The sequence below is a fragment of the Sebastes fasciatus genome, chromosome 1 (assembly GCF_043250625.1).
Source record: "Sebastes fasciatus isolate fSebFas1 chromosome 1, fSebFas1.pri, whole genome shotgun sequence".
Taxonomy (NCBI): Eukaryota; Metazoa; Chordata; class Actinopteri; order Perciformes; family Sebastidae; genus Sebastes; species Sebastes fasciatus.
The window spans coordinates 7677152-7696951 of NC_133795.1; the positions used below are offsets into that span (position 1 = coordinate 7677152).

General features: G+C 40.6%; 3 protein-coding genes across 4 annotated transcripts in view; 2 read left to right on the plus strand and 1 right to left on the minus strand.

The window, feature by feature from the left end:
* Positions 1 to 216: 216 nt before the first annotated feature.
* Positions 217 to 4226, plus strand: LOC141754444 (protein LSM14 homolog B-B-like). The gene is made up of 8 exons (XM_074613536.1): positions 217 to 482; positions 632 to 795; positions 1540 to 1669; positions 1794 to 1994; positions 2441 to 2518; positions 2752 to 2895; positions 2991 to 3120; positions 3620 to 4226. The coding sequence occupies exons 1-8, from the start codon at positions 356 to 358 to the stop codon at positions 3774 to 3776; spliced, it is 1131 nt and encodes a 376-aa protein (XP_074469637.1). The 5' UTR covers positions 217 to 355; the 3' UTR covers positions 3777 to 4226.
* On the minus strand, positions 4025 to 19720 carry cdh27 (cadherin 27). The gene is made up of 17 exons (XM_074650077.1): positions 18195 to 19720; positions 16178 to 16300; positions 15741 to 15890; positions 14895 to 15036; positions 14658 to 14821; positions 13093 to 13224; positions 11911 to 12093; positions 11480 to 11787; positions 11060 to 11202; positions 7059 to 7283; positions 6754 to 6975; positions 6531 to 6652; positions 6339 to 6437; positions 5698 to 5853; positions 5559 to 5606; positions 4630 to 4716; positions 4025 to 4525 (listed from the first exon to the last, which is right to left on the minus strand). Exons 1-17 carry the CDS (start codon positions 18213 to 18215, stop codon positions 4322 to 4324), a joined length of 2529 nt encoding a protein of 842 aa, XP_074506178.1. The 5' UTR covers positions 18216 to 19720; the 3' UTR covers positions 4025 to 4321.
* Positions 8421 to 19800, plus strand: part of LOC141754143 (uncharacterized) — a 44957-nt gene continuing 33577 nt past the window's right edge. The window contains exons 1-2 of one of the 2 annotated variants that reach the window (XM_074613227.1): positions 8421 to 8551; positions 9828 to 9978. The gene's annotated coding sequence lies outside the window, so the exon portion shown is untranslated. Of the gene's footprint in view, positions 8552 to 9631; positions 9979 to 19800 lie in introns of those variants that run through there. The other variant, XM_074613073.1, reaches the window with a different exon arrangement.

Consider the following 19800-nt stretch of genomic DNA (forward strand, 5'->3'; position numbering starts at 1 on the left):
CTCAGTCTCCTCAGTTTGTTAATAGCCTGTCCTGTCTTGGTGTGCTTGTCATGGTAATAGGTTATCCAGTTATAACAAGGCTGCACATCACAGACTTGTGTTTGTTTCTCGCGGTGTGCGCCGGCTGACTAAAGGAACTAACCCTGTTTAACACGCAGTGAAGAGCATCAGCAGAGAGGTGCGTCACTGGCTATCTTATAAAGCGCGCAGGTGTCCGCTGATTGCGCACATAGCTGATTGATTAGTTGGTGTCTGGTGTGCTGCTGTGGTTTAATGCTCTTAGTTGCTGTCTGCTGTGGTTTGATGCTCTGTGATTTAGCCGCTGCTTTGCAATTTGAAAATTTTCGCTGCAAACATGAGTGCCGGAGGAGGAACCCCTTACATCGGCAGTAAGATAAGTTTGATATCCAAGGCTCAGATGCGGTATGAAGGAATCCTGTCGTCCGTCGACACCGACAGGTCCACGGTGGCATTAGCCAAAGGTAGGAGGATAGGCCGAGGAGACACGTGCGTCTCTCTTTCACAACTATCTCTTCATTAAAGTTGTTCACAGATCTTTAAGTCTGTTTTTGAATGTAAACAGCATGCTGGGTGTAAACAAAAGTAACTTTTTTTTATTCCAATCCAACAGTTAAATCCTGTGGGACAGAGGACCGGCACACAGACAGACCAGCGCCTCCCAAAGATGAAATTTATGAATACATAATCTTCAGAGGAAGTGACATTAAAGATATCACTGTGTCCGAGCCACCGAAACAATACCATGGACTGCCTCGTGACCCAGCTATTGTACAGGTGAGTGCAGATTTGGACTTTTTAAAGTCACTTCCTTTTTCTAGATGTTCAGTATTTGGCATTAAAGCTGCAGTAGGAAGAGTATTTTTGGCATCATTGGCCAAAAATTCCACAATAACCTTTCAGCATATTGCAAAAAAAGTGTTCTGAGAGAACTAGACTTCTGCACCTCATGGCTCTGTTTTCAGGCTTTAAAAAGTCGAGGCCTTGATGGGAGACTTTGGCCAATCACAGGTCATTTCAGAGAGAGAGCGTTCCTATTGGCTGTTCATTCAACGGATGCAGCTCGCGAACTCTGGTCAAACTAGGCAGCGCTGATCAAATATGAATCAATATTCTGTTACTGTAATGCCTATTTCTCTTCTCAGATGTTTTCAGAAACATCTTGTAGTGTACTGTTTAGCTGTAAAATGAGAAAGTTTGTGCCCCGGCAGCCATGTTGAGATCAGTTGAAGAAATACCAAGCCCCACCCACCAGCCGGAGCAAAGTTAGTTAGTTTGACCAGCTGCTCAGAGACGGCAGGCTCCAGCTCGGCTCTGATTGGTTGTTTTCCTCCGGCCTATGAAATCTTTTAGATGCCATTAGGCGCACCGGAGGATACAGAGACATTACTGTCAGGATATAGTGACCGTTTTTTAAAATATTATTTTTGCGCCAAATCTACCCACTACTGCTTTAATCAAAAATAATAGTAATCCCAATTGATAAAACAAGCTCCTTTTTGTCTTATTTTTTTGTTTCAGTCATCCCTTGGCAACTCCTCTGCTGCGTATCACCCACGCTGGAGTTCATACAGAGACATGATGCCCACCTACAACCAGCTGGCTGCTACTTCTCTACTCAACCAGCAGTACAATGCAGCACTAGGCCTAGGTTCACTTAATCATCTTTACTCTCAGCTTTTTTTCCCCAGCACTATCGTGGAATGTCAGTGGGCTGTTTCTCACATGTATCTGCAGTTGATCAAGCCCCACCATGTTTGTTCTTGCTCCCTCAGTACCAGGACTTCACGGCATCCCCGCCAGAAGAGCTCCCATGGTGGAGCAGGCCGTCCAGACCGTGCCCTTGGCTGCAGGCGCCGCCACCGCCGCCACCGCCCAGAAAAGAGGCTCCAAGACTCCAACCCAGCCGCAGGGCAGACAGCCTGCTCGTCCAACCGAGCGCTCCGGCCAGGTTCAGAAGGAGAACGTACCAAGCAGTAAGAAAACTGAACAGTGGCTCATAACATACAAGAGAAATCCTGTTTCTTGCATTGCTTCAATTTTTAATCCAGCTGAAGACGGGCAACTTTGACGTTTAATTTAGAGCTGCAACGATTTATCAGTTAGTTGTCAACTATTGAATTAATTGCCAACTATTTTTTTAAAGTCAAATCTCTGATTCCAGCTTCTTAAATGAGACTATTTTCTGGTTTCTTTACTCCTATGACAGTAAACTGAATATCTTTGAGTTGTGGACAAAACAAGACATTTGAGGATGTCATCTTGGGCTTTGGGAAACACAGATTGACATTTTTCACCATTTTCTGACATTTTATAGACCAAACAACTAATCGATTAATCGAGAAAATAATTGACAATGAAAATAACAGATGATAAAAATAATTGTTAGTTGCAGCTCTAATTTTATTTCTTTTATGTTTAGGTCGGGCACCATCTCAGCCAAGTGCAGCCAAGGTTCAAGGCCAGAGCACCGAGAACCAGAAACAAAGAGAAAAACAAGGTATTAAAATAAAATATACACTGTTTCTTTCTGAACGGATTCCAATGAATATTTGTTTTGTCGTGACTTTGCTGAAGTACAGCAGGAGTTTTGTCAAAGTAAATGCTTATATGCTCATTTGTTTATAAGAAATGGAAATATCCAACACCAGATGAACCTGTTGTAGATGGTAAACTAGTTTTACTGCAGTGTTTGTAGTATTTGTCTGAACTCATTCTGGTGCTCGCGTGCAGGCAGTCGCAGGTCCAGGAATCGAAGCAGAGGTCAGCTTCTGGTGAAGAACTCGACCAAGGCCACAACCCTGCAGTTTGAGTCAGATTATGATTTTGAATCCGCAAATGCTCAGTTTAAAGATGATCTCACGAAGGAGGTTGTGGGTATGTTTATTTCAATGGACATCGGTCAATTCAGTTGCAGTGCACGTCGTACAGTATATACGGCAATTTAAGGTGCATGCATTTTGTTTTTGCAGTTGAAAAGGTGGAATCTGGGGGGGAGGCCCAGGACAGCCAGGGTACGCAGGAGGAGGACACACTCGGCGATAAATACTACGACAGAGCCAAATGCTTCTTTGACAACATCTCCTCAGACCTTAAGCCCAGGTGTAACTTTATTATTATGTAACTTTTGTTGTTTGTTACCTCAGCGGTTTGTCATTTTTAACATATTGTAGCATCCCTCAGTAAGAAGACTACGAGACAAGGGCCAGTTTCGCTTGTACTTTATTAGCGGGCAGTACACCGGCTACTGTAGGCCGTAGCCAGCGCCAAAACAACAAAACCTCACTGCTTTACTGTATGCTCTCCGTCTAGCATCCTGCTTAACATCTAACTATTTCCCGAACACAACAAGACATCCTCTCTAATTCTCTTCCAATCAGAATCACGCTATCCATCGCCAATCACTGTCGTAGGTAGTTGACAACTGACAGACAGGCTTTACAGCGTCTAAGCTTAAAACATGTTCACTGACATCCTGTAAATCTCAGTAACTGCCATAACTGTCGTTTAACCTCAGCTGAGCTAATTTCCTGAACAGTAACACACTTAACAGTTTAACATCAACATGTTACTCAGTCTGTTTTTTTTGGTGCATCCTCAGGAGAACCACCTGGGCAGAGGAGAAAAAGATGAACATGGAAACTTTCGGAGTGCCCGGCCGCTTCCTGAGAGGCCGAGGCTTCAGGGGCCGAGGACGCAGAGGACAGAGCTCCACCGAGCAGCGGCCCCTCCCAAAAATTGGCAGTGGAAGGGTGTGAAGGCTTTTCTTTTTTTGGTTTCTTTTTTTGTTCACATTTCCTGTAAATATTGTAGTTTTCTACTTATTTAAAAAGCACCTCCCTTCTTTCCCCATTTGAAGCTAAGATTTTTTTTTTCCTCCATCCCAAATTTTAGGGAATTTGTACTTTTGAAGCTTTATTATATGAAATGGGAGAGCAATTTCTTTAATCAAGCCGCTGTATGCTAGAAGCAAATTTATTAATTGGCAGTTTAGTAAAATGCAATGTGGAATTTGTCTTTTGAACAGGCCAGCAGGCACATAATTTTTTTTTTGTTGCTAAATATGACATTTTTCTGCTTAACTGTCCAAATGTAACTCCGAATAGCTTTTGGAGGACAGCTGTACTTTATTTTTTTTCCCCTACTTGTAAAATGAAAACTGGAGGACTTTGTAACAGTTGCTATTAAATAACATATGATTAACAGTATTACTTTCATCTGTCATTAACATCCATCACCCTTAAAACCAAAGCTTGTAGTTTCAAAAATTTGTTTCAACGCTCAATATGTTGGTACATAATGTTCAGTTTTGTATATGTGGTGGCTTGCAAATGGAAGCCAGTTTCTTGAACCTGAGGCCCAAGTCCTTCAGCGCTTCCTGGAATGAATCGTCGTCAGAAACGGTGATGTCCTCCAGCTCGGAGAGGTCGTCCGAGTCCCCTTCATCTGCGTAGAGGTGAGGCGGATAGTTTAGATCTCCCTCTGTCTCCTGGAGAGAGGAGAGCCTCTGCAGGAGGAGTGGACAAATCAAAGTCTAAATGCAGTGCTTGTTTTACTGCTGCAGGCACATGCATGCTTTCACAGAGTAGACGCTGTAAGTGTACTACCAACCGTTTGAAGCAAAGCCAGGAGAGCTGCTTCTCTTGCATAACTTGAGTTCCTTTTGTAGAGGAAATTCATTGTGCTCATATCGTCAATCTGTCCAAAAACAAGTTCACATAAAGATTAAGGGTGCGTTCCAAATGCGTACTTTTACTTTTTACTTTTAGTACATACAGGAGCGGCCTTTACAAAGTACGTACTGTTGCATGCAGTATGCACACAATTGGGACATATGGTGCCTTCAAATGGGGTCGTGTGTACTGTGTTCATGGGAAGAGTTCACATGAACACTTCCCTCTTGAGGTATTCACAGCCTTGTAAGCGGAAAGTTTCTGAGCTCCAAGTTTACGACTTGTGACATGTTTGTTGACGTTGTCAGAAATGGAGGTCAATTTTTCGGTACATAAGTTGATATATTGTAATTTTAGTCGTATATTGTAAATTTATAATATGTCAGGAAAAAGATGCCGTTGGGAATATCAACATTTTCCTGTTATTATGCCTTTACATTTACCCACTTGCTTGCTAAATTGTTAGCCTCTGTAGCTTCTAGACGCCGACAGTAACGTTAATATTGCCGTTGCCTAGCAGCAATGTTCTCACGACTTAACCACTTGAACGCCAAGCATATTGTGTACACGACTTCCCATGTAAACACAAGTTCACAAGTTTCATTTGAAGGCACCATATACTACTGAATAACATTGCGCCTTGACCTTTGACCCTCTTGCTCATGTATGCACTGTGCAGAGGATTGTGGGTCAGAACAGCCAGAAAAGCATGCTGGCTTGCATACTGCAAAATGCGACCAGATGTAGTAGGATATCCTGGTATTTTTGGTATACTGCATTTGACATACTAAATAGTATGGTAGTATGGGTATTGGAAAGCACAGCTTCTGCCTCAAGGTAACAATGAGCACAAATCAAACAGTCTACCTGGTGGGTGTGATGGCAGCCATTGGCTATGACAGAATTCCAGGTTGTCTATAATTGGAGGAAAGAGGGATTGAAACATAAAATATTTGAATGCACAGTTGTGACTGATTATAATTGACCTTTAATGAGTGCATATTACCTGGCTCCAGTTGTCATTGAATAGGTAGGAAACATTTTCTCTTCTGTGATCTCTGAAGTGTTTGTAGATGACGTTTTGCTCCGTATCCTGTTGAGTGAAAGGGCAACTGTGATAAACTTCTAATTTGAAATACAGTATACACGTCCACACATGAAGCTTATGCAGAAGTTCAGTCAGGAAGACCTTCTTTATACTTTCATTCATTCACAAATCTTTGTGTCTCACCGGCTCTTACTCTATCAGCCTACTACGGGCGTTTCACTCTGAGTTAACCAACCAGATTCTGCCACGAGCTCCCTGAGCCAATCATATCGTTGCTTTCAAATTTTGAAATTGTTCTCTGCTGCCATTAGTTGTCATTTCAGTACGAACCGATGCAACCCACCAGTGTCTAGAGTCCTGGGGGGGAATATACCTAATCTCACCACAGCATCACTACCCACTTTAATATACTACGTAACGATGGAGGCTAATTGCCGAAGACTTTGCACTTTTCATATTATCATGCACCATGTAATAAATTATTGTTAATTTATCAACAAACAATCTCCTCATTGAAATTCATAAAAATCTGAAGATTATTAGACACACACCTACTTCAAATTTAGCAGTTTGTCCATATCTTTTCCATCTTAACCCACCTTTGTTGAAGCTTTGCTGTGTTGCATTCCATCATGCAGACCATTAGATGTGTTCTGGTGCATCTTATCAGTGGACAGTGCCAGGACACTGGCAGATAGCTTGGAGGGGAAAAGAAACAGTTACTGATATTTGCATGTAGACAAATCTGGGAAAGTATCACTGGTTTGTTTGCAAATGTATCAAGCAGTGACCCTGCAGTCTGTTCCTGGTTTCTCAATGTTTGACACGAGGAGGGTTTCTCCAGAGGAATCACCGGCCTGCAATGTGGTGAACTCCTTCTTGCAGGTCATGACGACCGCCATCAGCAGCAGACCTGTCAGTGAGACGGAGACGACAACTTGAAGTGAGTTATCAAGAATACATATTACGGTATACTCTGATACTACAACAGAAGGCAATGATTCTGTTTCTTACACAGGAGTAAAAACAGTGAGGCGAACGCAACGCCTATAGCACCAGAGGCAGCTGTTGTGGCGGTGCCTTGGTGGCTTCGGCAGTTGGGTGTCACAGAGCAGTCGCACGCGGCCACGCTGAGGTTGTAAACACCAAACTCTCCCTGCATGTCAGAGATCTTCAGGTCAATGGTGTGTGGGCCAGCATACACACCGGGCTCCTTCACCAGGCCAGCTGTGTATCCTGTGAGAAATAATCACAATGTTAAATGTTTTGGTTTTTTTTATTTGGCCAAATATTTCACTACATATCATAGCTGTTTGTACCATATGAGGGATTCAGTTTCCATTTCCCGTCGACATCCCCCAGCAGTTCAAATGTGAAAGGCCCTCCAAAAGGATTTCCATCCAGGTCAAAGGCTGTGATGTTAGTGGTGGTGGGGCCGTCAGACACACACACATCGACGTAGTCCGCCGTCGGCTGAGGCACGTTGTCGTTCTGGTCAATCACGAGGATGTTCAGTGTGGCTGTGCCTGTCAATGGTGGCTCTCCTGTCCAAGACGGAAAAACAATAATAAGTCTACAGCCATGCATGATGTTAAGTCAAGTCAAGTCAATTTAATTTGTATAGCCCCAAATCACAAATTTGCCTCAGGGGGCTTTACAATCTGTACAGGATACGACACCCTCTGTCCTTTACAGTACTACCCTGAGGACCCCACAAAAAAACCTCTTTTAACAGGAAAAAAAAAGAAAATGGAAGAAACCTCAGGAAGAGCAACAGAGGAGGGATCTATTTAATTTCATATGTTCACATTATATGAAATGAAATAGTAATCCATCAATAAATAGTTCTAATTAAAATGGGATTTTAAAAAAACACGTATTATTTCTCTTTTCAAACTGCATTTTCAAACAAAATTTTAAATTACATTTATTTATGAATTCATTAATGTATTCTTAAATAATGTACTTTTTGACTATTTTATGGTGTTTTTGTAAATTCCTTTTTAATTTGAAATATTTATTGATTGATTCATATTTGTAAATTCTTTTTATAATTATTATTTGTATTGCCCATTATACAATGTCAAATTATGAATTACTTTGTAATTTAATCCATGTATTCATAGATTAATAATCAATTTATTAACATATTTATCAATGGCTATTTTTTATTGTACAATTCGTTATTAATCAATTAACCTGATATTTTTAATCAATTAACCTGATATTTTCAGGTGGAATTTCATTTCATTCTCACTGTGCAATATCATTTTCCACTTGTGCAATTTTGTTAATAGTCTGTTTATTGTCAATGCTGTATATACTGCTCCTATTTTTATACTTCCTTCTATTTAAACAGTTCATATTTTGTTACACTTTGTTTAGCTCTTTTTTACTGTGTTAGCTGATGCATCTTGTTTTTTGCATTATCCTCTTTGCTGCTGTACACTGCAAATTTCCCTACTGCAGGACTAATAAAGGAATATCTGATCTTATCTTATCTTATATGTTTCATTACTATTGACGTGACTCTTGTGGTCCTCCATAAACACTAGTATTCTCCCAGCAACTTAATCAAAAGAAGTCGAAATGGGCGGAAATCAGCCAAATCTGGCAACACAGGCATCAGAGAAGAAGCTGCAGGTGCTCCGGAAATGACCGTTGACGTCATCAACGTTTGCTTTAACGGTCCGCCGAGTTCAACTTCACCGCGTGAGGCCTCTTAGAGCACAGATTAAGGATCAGATATGTGTGGTTATAATTATCATTATTGTACCTCGGCATAGTTAAACAATGTTGTATCACCCGGCAAGTAAGTGACACACCCACGATGTCCGTGACTGTCAGCAGGAGGAACGTTATGCTGGGTCTGGCAACATGTGATGCTAAATGCTAACATGTGATGCTAAATGCTAACATGTGATGCTAAATGCTAACATGTGATGCCAAATGCTAACATGTGATGCTAAATGCTAACATGTGATGCTAAATGCTAACATGCGATGCTAAATGCTAACATCTGATGCTAAATGCTAACATGCGATGCTAAATGCTAACATGTGATGCTAAATGCTAACATGTGATGCTAAATGCTAACATGCGATGCTAAATGCTAACATGCTGATGGATTCTCCAGAAGTGAAAGTCAATTATTGGTTCCATTGCAACATCAGCGCCCAGCCGCAGAGCTACGCCTCTGCCATTTTGGACTGAAAGCGACTACCGGACACCAGTAAAACGTCCACCTAAAAAGTGCAGTAAAAAAATAAAACTAAATTATTTATATACCATTGGGATATACTTCCGAAATGGCCTGTGTTGAGCAATAACGTACTCCAAATATACTAAGAGTGTGTTCCAATCCGCGTACTTCTGTACTTACACTTACTATTTGAGTGCATAAGTGCGTTCACACTGGGAAGTACGGCAAAATGTAGTGCACTCAAAGTACCCGGATGTTGTACTCAAAACGGTCAGATCGTTGAGTGTGGAACGCTGGACACTTTCCACACTCAACTGTCGCCATCTTGGCTACGTAGCGGAAGGGGCGGGACCACGACCACTATTCAAACATAGATAACAGAATAAAACAATACAATACTTAAACATACCGGTGCATTTTCAGCCAACAGGAGGACACATCGTAGGCGACGACATTCAAAACGTAATTTCCACTTTGCTTTAGTTTTCTGTGTATTCTTCATCAACAAAGCAGGCAGATATTTTGGCGGGTAGTTGAGGGGTAAAACCTGAAGGAGGCAGCAATGCAACACAAAAGATGCCAGCTGCCGTAAAACCCTGAAGAAGAAGAAGATATTTTGGCGGGTAGCGAGCCGCGGTAAAATGTTGCGATTGTCATTTACGGTCAGTGCGCCGCTGAGTATTCGATTTGAGATGACCCTACCCCGTTGAAATTTACGCACTACTCAAGTTAGTACAGAGTGCACACAGTGCACTACATTGAAGTGTACTTCAGGAAGCACGTGGATTGGAACACACTGTGTGTTTTCAGCCCAAAATGGCGGCAGCGGCTGTTGTCAAAAAAACACAGGAGTTTCGTGTCTTTGCTTCGCTTTGGCCTCATTCAGCTCAGAACGTTTTTAATTTGAGGAGCGCAGTGAGACCAGAGAGGCTGTGTGGAGTGGTTATACTGGGACGGAGAGGCCGAGTGGACTGGTTATGTTGTGCTTTGAGAAGTTGAACCTGCAGCAGATTGGGGAGGACTTCGCTGGCAGAATGGTGAGTACAACAACACACTGTTGAACTCTACAGATGGGAACTCCATAATCACTTGGTTGCCTAGCAACGTGTTTAAAAACCATAGAAATATGTTGAAAACTATGCAGTCTCTCCTCTGCTGTAATATGTGTGTTTTTGCCTGCAGCCACTGTGGAGTTTATATTGTTTATACATTTCCACGTTGTCTGCTTTGTTGGTATTTTATTCTACTGTTGATTATTCCAAAGGAAGTTTCGGGTGCAGTTGTGTCCATAGCTTGTTTTATTTTGCCTATTGTCGATCATTTTTGTTTAATTGTCTGAATTGTGTCTCTATTCTGGTTTATTCTTGTGAGGCTACACTGAGGAAGGCAGTTGGTTGTTATTGATAATCAGACTGCAGTGTGCCTGTCTGTTGGTTTGGTCATATAGGGGTTTTGTTGCTGATGTCTTTACATTTACTTGAGCACAAATATTCTAGTAGTCTACTACTCTTTCCACTTCTGGGGTTCATCATCTGGGAAACATTCATGTCTGTACCACATTTTGTGCCGATCAGTCCAGCAGATTTTGAGATATTTCACAGAATAAGTGAAATCTTTGAAAAGTCAGTGGATCACCAAAGTCATTAGGATTGTTGGTGGACCGACCGACTGATCAACTGACCGGCAGATGCACATTGCCATCCCTACAAATATGGTCACAAACAGTGGGCAACCTCCGGGTCTGAGAAGTGAAGCCAATGCTGAAGTGCCTTTAACTTGCATTCTTTCTAATAGCCAGCAGGGGGTGACTCCTGAAAGAAGTCTGATTGAATAGAAGTCTATGAGAAAATGAGCCTACTTCTCTCTTGATTTATTCCCTCAGTAAACATTGTAAACATGAGTTTATGGTCTCAATCGCTAGTTTCAAGTCTTCTTCATCCTCTCATGTCACTCCTGGTGACAGACAAAATGCCGAACTGAGGCTTTAAAACCGTAGTCCGCAAACCAAAGAGTGACGTCCACTTTATATACAGTCTGTGAAATATTTCTTTGGTCATAGAAATCTAATAATAATTGGTTGTTTGTGTCAGTGCTGGTCAGTATCACTTTGAGTTTTACCGTGGTCCACTGCATGCAGTAAGATGGTGTAGACACCGTTAACAACATGAGGAGATTCTCTGTCTGGTGTTGTGACTGTTGTGATGTTTCCTGTGAGGGGATCCACCGTCACCCAGCCAGCAGGATCATTTCCTACCTTGTACCTGTGGACAAATACAATTTGCTTTAGTGTAGGAGGTTCCAGATAAGAGCTCAAAAGTAATGGAACTAGGGCACTTGGAGAGCGCAGACCCGCACCAAGGCCGTTTCCATAAGTGAAAAATAATGTGTATCTGCCACGTGATTTGGATCTGCTCCAACATTTAATGGGTTCTTTCTTGGCCCTTCCACCAAGTGTCATGTTAATCGGGCCAGTAGTTTTTTCCCCCATAATCCTGCTGACAAACAGACCATGGCGGATGTAATAAACATCCCACTTACACAAAATCCCTTGCGTGAGTGGAGTCGGGATCCACGGCGGTCACTTTCTCTACCCAGGTCCCAGTGGGTGCGTTCTCCTCCAGCATGGCGTCTTTGACAGCCATGCCGAACCGTGGGGGGTCGTTGGTGTCCTCAACTTCGATGATGACTTTTACAGAGTGAGGATGAGTATCATCACCACCGTTACTGGTGTCAACTTCCCAGAGGCCCGAGGGCGTCCTCTCTTTCACTTTACAGGAGAAGTATGGCGTCTCATTTCCCACTGAGATATTCAGCTCCCTCTGTGCTTCCTCCTCAAAGTCTAAAGGCTGAAATCACACAGTAGTTATCTTTTATTGTTCATTTATTACATGTACAGGCGTGTGTTAATTACATATCCGACCAGAGGTGGGTGTCGCTGTATGTAAAGCATGCAGTTAAACATCACCTACTTTTATGACAGTCAGGATTCCATCATTTGTTTCTGGGTCTGTCTCTATTTTGAAGTGCTCTCCCTCGTCACCCTGGATGCTGTATTTGGCTCTCCATGCCGGGCTGTTTGGAGTGTCTTCGTCCGTCGCATGCAGCCGCAGAGGAGAGGTCCCGGTCTCCTCTTCTTTTACTTTGCTAGAGCCCTATTGTATGAATCAGAAGGGCAGAGCTTAAGGGAAAAAAATTCTGCTTCTTACTGGTAGTATCGAGTATGTACACATCCTGAATTAATAAGTGTGGCCTACATTTTTCACCTACGATTACTTGGAGATGCCAAGAGTCGATTATGCTGTTGTTTATTCACTTGTAGAGCTAATATGGCGCTTAACAGTGTAAAGTTAACTTAATCTGTTGTATATTCCCTTTAATAACCTGCAGTTTTCTAAAGTTTTTCAAAATAATGTTTTCAGGGTCATATATTCGGGGGTTAAATACCAATATAAAATGACATTACTGACAAAGCATTTGAAAAACACTCCATCCACTTATTAAAAATAATTATATTATATTGTAAACTGAAACTGAAAATGTAATTATGTTTTTGTAAAGTCATTTTGCAATTTACAGCATGGATTTAGGGCTGCAACTACTGATTATTTTCATCGTCGATTAATCTGTTGAGTATTTTCTCACTTAATCGATTAGTTGTTTGGTCTATAAAATATCAGAAAATGGTGAAATGTCAATCAGTGTTTCTCAAAGCCCAAGATGATGTCGTCAAATATCTTGTTTTGTCCACAACCCAAAGAGATTCAGATTACTGTCATAGAGGAGTAAAGAAACCACAATTTTGATGTTTTGTTCTTAAAAAATTACTCAAACCGATTAATCATTGACAACTCATTGATTAATCAATTAATTGTTGCAGATCTACATGTATTCCTCATCCATTTATTATCTATTCACCTTTTCTCTCCTTCCTTTATTTCTAATTACCCATTTCTCTGATTTAGTATGTTTGATTGCTTGTTTTGGTTTCATCCCTATGGACAATTATACATTAAAAAAAGTTAATAATATCTCATTTTCTTTTCCTACTACATCAGCATCATAGATTAAAGGTGGGATTACTGCATGGGTGTGTAATAGTATGACGGACTGTGTGCAGAAATCACTGGGATGTTGTCACGACAACTGCTTACTGTTTGTCCGCTGATGGTCGGGAGGTTGTTGTTGCCGTCCTGGACGTGGATGACAACAGTGGTTGAACTGGACAGACTGACTACGTCACCGTGGTCCTTGGCCTCCACCACCACTGTGAACATTTCAGCCACCTTAACAAAAGCAAGCAACAATAATTAGATTAGATTATCAGTATACAGAGCTGGGTTACTAATCCAGTCATGGTACATTTTTTTATTCTATAATGATAAGTGTATCTTCAAAAAGACGCTTGATCATTTTGCACAATCAATATTGTTCTAAAGTTTGTTTTGTTGCAGGTATACCCTTTTTTATATGAATATATCCATTAAATATTAAATATAAATAGCAATATTATCCAGTCACTGACATATATAGATACTAAATTAGATTACTCTTTACCCTGCTTCATGTACGGTAAGTGCAGGGCTTGACAGTAAGGGTCTCCAGGTCACCATTTTGAGTAATTGGCATCCAATTCTTGGCCTTTGGTTGCCATCAGTGGCAACCACTTAACATGTAACAAATAGGCAGAGCAAACAGCAAACAGCAAACAAGCACCCCAGAATAAATACATTTTTAATATTTGTTGCATTAGTGATATTTAAATATTGCTGTTACAGTTAATACGTGACAACGCTGTGAGTGCGTTGGTGTGTTTACTCGCATGGGCACAGGCATCTGTTTTAGAGAAAATGGTGAAGCAAATTAAGTTGTTTGGCTGTGGGTTGAAAATTTCAACTAACCTATCAACATCAGAAATTAATGTAAAAATTGATTCAACTATATCTGCAATGATTAATCGATTACTTGTCAACTATTAAATTAATCGCCAACTATTTAGATTATCAATTAAGCGGTTTGAGTAATTTTTTAAGAAAAAAATGTCAAAATTCTCTGATCCCAGCTTCTTAAATGTGAATATTTTCTGGTTTCTTTACTCCTCTATGACAGTAAACTGAATATCTTTGAGTTGTGGACAAAAACAAGACATTTGAGGACGTCATCTTGGGCTTTGGGAAACACTGATCAACATTTTTCACCATTTTCTGACATTTTATAGACCAAACAACTAATCGATTAATCGAGAAAATAATTGACAATGAAAATAATCGTTAGTTGCAGCCCTAGATTCAACTGACAAAGAACTAGATGAACCTGAATAAAAAACAAAAAGGAAATTTGTGAGGCGAAGTGCCCCTTTGAGCTGGATGGAAAATTATACTGCAAAGCATCATTACAACATACACATGACATGTACATATTGTCATTATTAAGCTGACGCATAACTACATAGTATCTTAACTACTCAAAATACAAGGTGACTCAAATGGTCTGACAACCACATTTTAAAAGTTAGCGTTGAGCCCTGTAGGTGTGTTTTTTAACATACTTAACATGTAATCAGACAGTGCTCAACGCCAGCATGATGTACAGTACACACATGCATAAATACCACATGTCATATTCTACAGTCTCTAATCAGGGGAAGACCCAGCAGAACAGGAAATGCTTCTATAATTTGATTTACAGTACAGTGTGTATTGTACAGGCTGACACTTGCCTCATTATCCAAACATCCTTTGAATGAGATTGTTCCGGACTCGTTGATGGTGAACTCCGTGTCTGGAGGGTTTGGAGACACAGACTTGATTTCATAGTGAAATGTTGAGTTTGGCGTCCCTTGCAGGTCTCTGTCATAGGCTACCACAGTCAGGAGACGGGAGCCTGTTGGGAAAGAAGTATACTTAATAGCCATTGATTCTTTCTTTAGAGGTATATTCTTCATTTTATTCTTTACCTTGTGTGGTTCCCTCGTCAACGCTGATTTCATACAGATCCCTCTGAAAGCGCGGTGGGTTGTCGTTGATGTCCAATATGGAGATTTCAACTCCCAATTTGGTGTCAAGCGACAAATCTGTCTTTTTGGCCTCAAATCTCAGCTATAGATTGAAATATATGACTCAAAGTTAGTCGCAATGTAAAGAAAAACAATGTGATTGAATTGTTGGATATTTTAATATGAGATGGAGTAAAACAAGATTTAAGTGTGCAACTCCACTGTGAGGAGTCACGCTTGTATGAGCTGCAGTTACAGGCCCTAGAAATGAATTGATAGTGTTATTGGCAAGAATCTGGCCTCACGATATGTATCATGATACAGGGGTAACGATTCAATACATTGCGATATATTGCGATTTTTAAATTTAATTTTTGGGAAAACTATCATAATATAAGAACACACCGCTATATGCATAAAATCTAAACTAAAAAAAGTTTACTTTTTTATGGAGTCAGAACAGTGGGATCTGCATTTGCATGTATAACCGTCCCTGTAACATCCAACATTATACTTTTTGTGCAATCTGACCCACTGTCTGCCATATATCTTTGCTTGTAAACTATTAATCAAAAATCAATATTGTTTTTGAGAATCGATGCGGTCTCACAAAACATAATATCGTGATACTCAAGTGTATTGATATTTTCTTACATCCCTAGTTAGAGTCAGAGCACTTTCCAATGTGTTAATTCATTCCAATACCAATAACTATATGATTGTGCATCCCTAATCAGTGTGTAGAACTCTACAGCAGCACAGATAAAGAAGTGGTTGACTAGTTGGTATGTGATATGTGAGTCTAACCTTAAGCAGTGTGTTCTCCTCGTGGTCCACGGCCCGGTTGACCGACACGGTGCCAGACTCTTTGTGAATGGAGAGAACTCCCTTTGGCTCCTCATCCACTCCTTCCCCATAGAGGTCAAAGTATACTCGATAGCTCCGCCCTATATTTATCTACAACACAACACCAAACTCTTTACAATTGAGACTTTGTATTCGTTATTTATGTGTTTTCATGGTGAAAAAAAATTTGGATAGAAGATTGATGGAAATGATGTGTCAAGATAAAGCTCATTACAGACAGATAAAGACAACTTATTAAAGCATTGATTGTCCTAAGAGCTTTGCACACAAATGGTAATGTTTGGTTTCGATCGATAGGTTTATCAATTGATAAAATTTTGTATTAGACTTTGAAAATTAATAATGCAAACTGTTTTTCTGACTGGTGGTTTTCTCACCTTGCCCAGCTCATAAGGAAAGGGTCCTGGATGCCCCTCCTCTATAGTGAAGGAGTCAATGATCCAAGTCCTCCTGTGACGGCTCAGCAGCTCTGAGCATGTTGCACTCGACGAATAAAAAACCTGGAAGACAAACCCCCAACCTGAAGTCTTCACAATGAAGCTCATAGTATGCAAAGTAGGACTGTTTGTTTGAGGCGACAGCTCATAATTTATAGTCGTCTGTACACTCTGGAATGAACTTGTTTAAGACTCGTGCTGCAAAGTTGTTGAACCAGTTCAGTTAATACGTGACAACGCTGTGAAACTTCTGAACTGGTTCAACAACTTTGCAGCACGAGTCTTAAACAAGTTCATTCCAGAACACACAGGCATTTCCACAGAAACAATAGTATCACAGTGGGATACTGTACTTTGCACTTTGCATTAAAGAGGTACACAACAGCGGGGTACAGTGCTCCAGAGAGCCGGGGAGGACAGAGAACAGGCGGGCGGGCGGTTGGGTGTCAGCTCTGCGCAAAGCAGCGGAACAAAAACACCGTCACATCTCCAACAGTATGATAATAATGCACTTCCCGTGCCTATTTTGATAGTCTGTAGACATGTAGCCTATAAACAAGATATATTTTAATAAAATACAGTTGTACCGACAGGATACAGTAGAGCACAGAGGCCGTTTCCATGCTGACAAGCGCCCGTGTCTACCTGTTTATTCACCTGAGGGGGGGGGGGACATTCCTTAAATGTCATTGGAACTATTTGTATTCTTAAATTGTTCAACCTAAATGCTCCAGACTTGTTTCGTAGTGATAAACAAAAACACATTTTAATTTGACTCAAGTTAAAGGTACAGTGTGTAGGATTGGACATTTAGTGGTGTGGTTGCAGATTGCAACCAACTGAGTACCCCTCTGCTCACTCCTCCCTTTTCCAAGACTGCGCTAACGTGAGCCGCCGAGTGCAAAACCGTGGTAATGGCGTTCATCTCGCTCAGAGGCCATCCTTACCATAATAACACTACTATAGGAGCAACTGAAGTCAGACGGCACTGAAAACATGGTGCAGCAACATGGCGGACTCCATGTAGAGGACCCGCTCCCTATGTGGATATGAATGGCTCATTCTAAGCTAATGAAAACACAACCATTCTTAGTTTCAGGTGATTATACGCTAATGAAAACATAGTTATGAATATTATATTCCATTTCTGCTAATAGAGCCCCCAAAATAGTACACACTGTTCCTTTTAAGATAAGATGAAATAATCCTTTATTAGTCCCAGAGCGGGGAAATTTGCAATATTATTGAATGTTAACACGACTTATATAACTTTTAAACAGAGGGTCATTTTATTCAAATTGCAATCATTGATCTGAAAAGCTTTCAGAAAATGAACAACAGCAAGGCTGGCATACATGTAGTCCTAATAAATCCAGATATTTAAACCTACCAGTCTAAAGCTGACTTTCAGTTAGTGCTTCAACTTTATAATAATGAACTTATTGCTGTGTGTCACAAACATATCAGAGTTTCTATTGGCCCAAAGCTAACGTGGTTGGGGGGTAACGGACACAATATGCTTGTTTTAGTGGTGGAAATGGTCCCCATCTGCAGATATGCACTTTTTAATGATACAGCACAATTTTATAGTTTATAGCAAATTATTTCGAGGACCCCTTAACAGAGTAACACGGCCCGCTGGTGGTCCCCCGACCTCACTTTTATAATCACTGATTTAAACGCTTCTGTGGGAAGAAATTGACCTATAGGGAAACATGAACGTATACACCAGCAAAGTGATAGGAAATAATATTAACTGATAATAATCAAAATCATGCAACCTTATTTCATAATTTAAAATCAATCATACTTTCATTCCCAAATAAAGAAAAATATATATTGCTTTTTAAGTAATACTGAATTCAATCAGAAATTGACATCTATAAAAATGAAATAATGGCGTTAAATTTGAATTGAAGTAATTTCAGGAAGATTTAAAGTTGGCTTTGTTACGTACCAGGAGGAGGAAGCACAGCATGATGCCTGTTCAGTACAACCGAGTGTTTGAAGACTGTTTGGCTTTTCTGACATTTGAGTAAAGGAAGACGAGACCCTGCCCTCTCTCCTTTACACACCCACACACATGAAGAATAGCAATCACAGGTTGCAGAGTGTATGTGTGTGTGTGTGTGTGTGTGTGTTTATTCTGCCAACATTCAGTCTATAGCCCTCGACACGTCACTGTTTGCTCATGAGGTTTTCTTCAGAATTGAGCAATGCTTTCAGTGACGGGATGTTTGAAACTCTGCCTTATAGTTACTGGGACACAACAACCATCTATCCTGCAAAAAGACAGATGAAGTACACGATGTCTTTTCACTCTTTCTATATTTGATTCTTGTAATTCAACATTTTATGGTCTCAGCACATAAAAATAGTTTGAGGGCTTTTTATGAGGCTGCCATACAGGTTCTGGATGTAGCATCCCAACACGTTCTCATCCAAACTTGTCACATACAGAGGCTTTGTCATACCTCCTGGCGCCACTTCTCGGCTGCCTTATACACTAGGCCTGTGTATTGGCAAGAATCTGGTGCTGAAATACGTATCATGATACAGGGGTTACGATTCAATATATTGCGATTTTAAAACTGAAAACTGTCATAGTATAAAGAACACATCACCATATGCATGAAATCTGAGTAACTTAGTTACTTTGAGAGGGCACATACACTGAGATGGTGCATATCTTTGCAAATGAAAAAAAGTATTGACTGAGTTGATCTTCGCTTGTAAACTATTAATTAAAAATCAACAGTGTTTTTTGAGAATTGATACAGTATCACAAAACATAACATCGCGATATTAGATATTTTCGTTACTTTCTTACACCCCTATCACCGACGGCCGACCGTCGACTTGGTGTGTCAGGGCCTTAGACTACGTCACCACACTCCTGGAGCCCTTTCTCTGAGTGTTTACTGTTGCCGCGGATGGGTTTACATTGTAGTTAATAGAATGCCCAGTGTTTCATACAGGCTCTAAAGGGTGCTTTGTGCGTTGGTATCACACGTTAACACAATTGATCTTTCTTGAAGGTTGTAGCGGGCTCAGTTTTAAACCTAGAGTTAAGATACTGGCATCATATGAAACTAGAAAACCTAATACATCCATTGGTACCAACCATGTCATACTAGCTTGTCACAAAAGGAGGTTAAATAACGCGCCAAACTTACGCTAAATTTTGGCGAGGAAAAACTGTCATGGCCATTTTCAAAGAGGTCCCTTGACCTCTGACCTCCAGATATGTGAATGAAAATGGGTTCTATGGGTACCCACGAGTCTCCCCTTTACAGACATGCCCACTTTATGATAACCACCTGCAGTTTGGGGCAAGTCACAGTCAAGTCAGCACACTGACACACTGACAGCTGTTGTTGCCTGTTGGGCTGCAGTTTGCCATGTTATGATTTGAGCATATTATTTATGCAAAATGCAGTACCTGTGAGGGTTTCTGGACAATATTTGTCATTGTTTTGTGTTGTGTTGTTAATTGATTTCCAATAATAAATATATACATACATTTGCATAAAGCAGCATATTTGCCCACTCCAATGTTGATA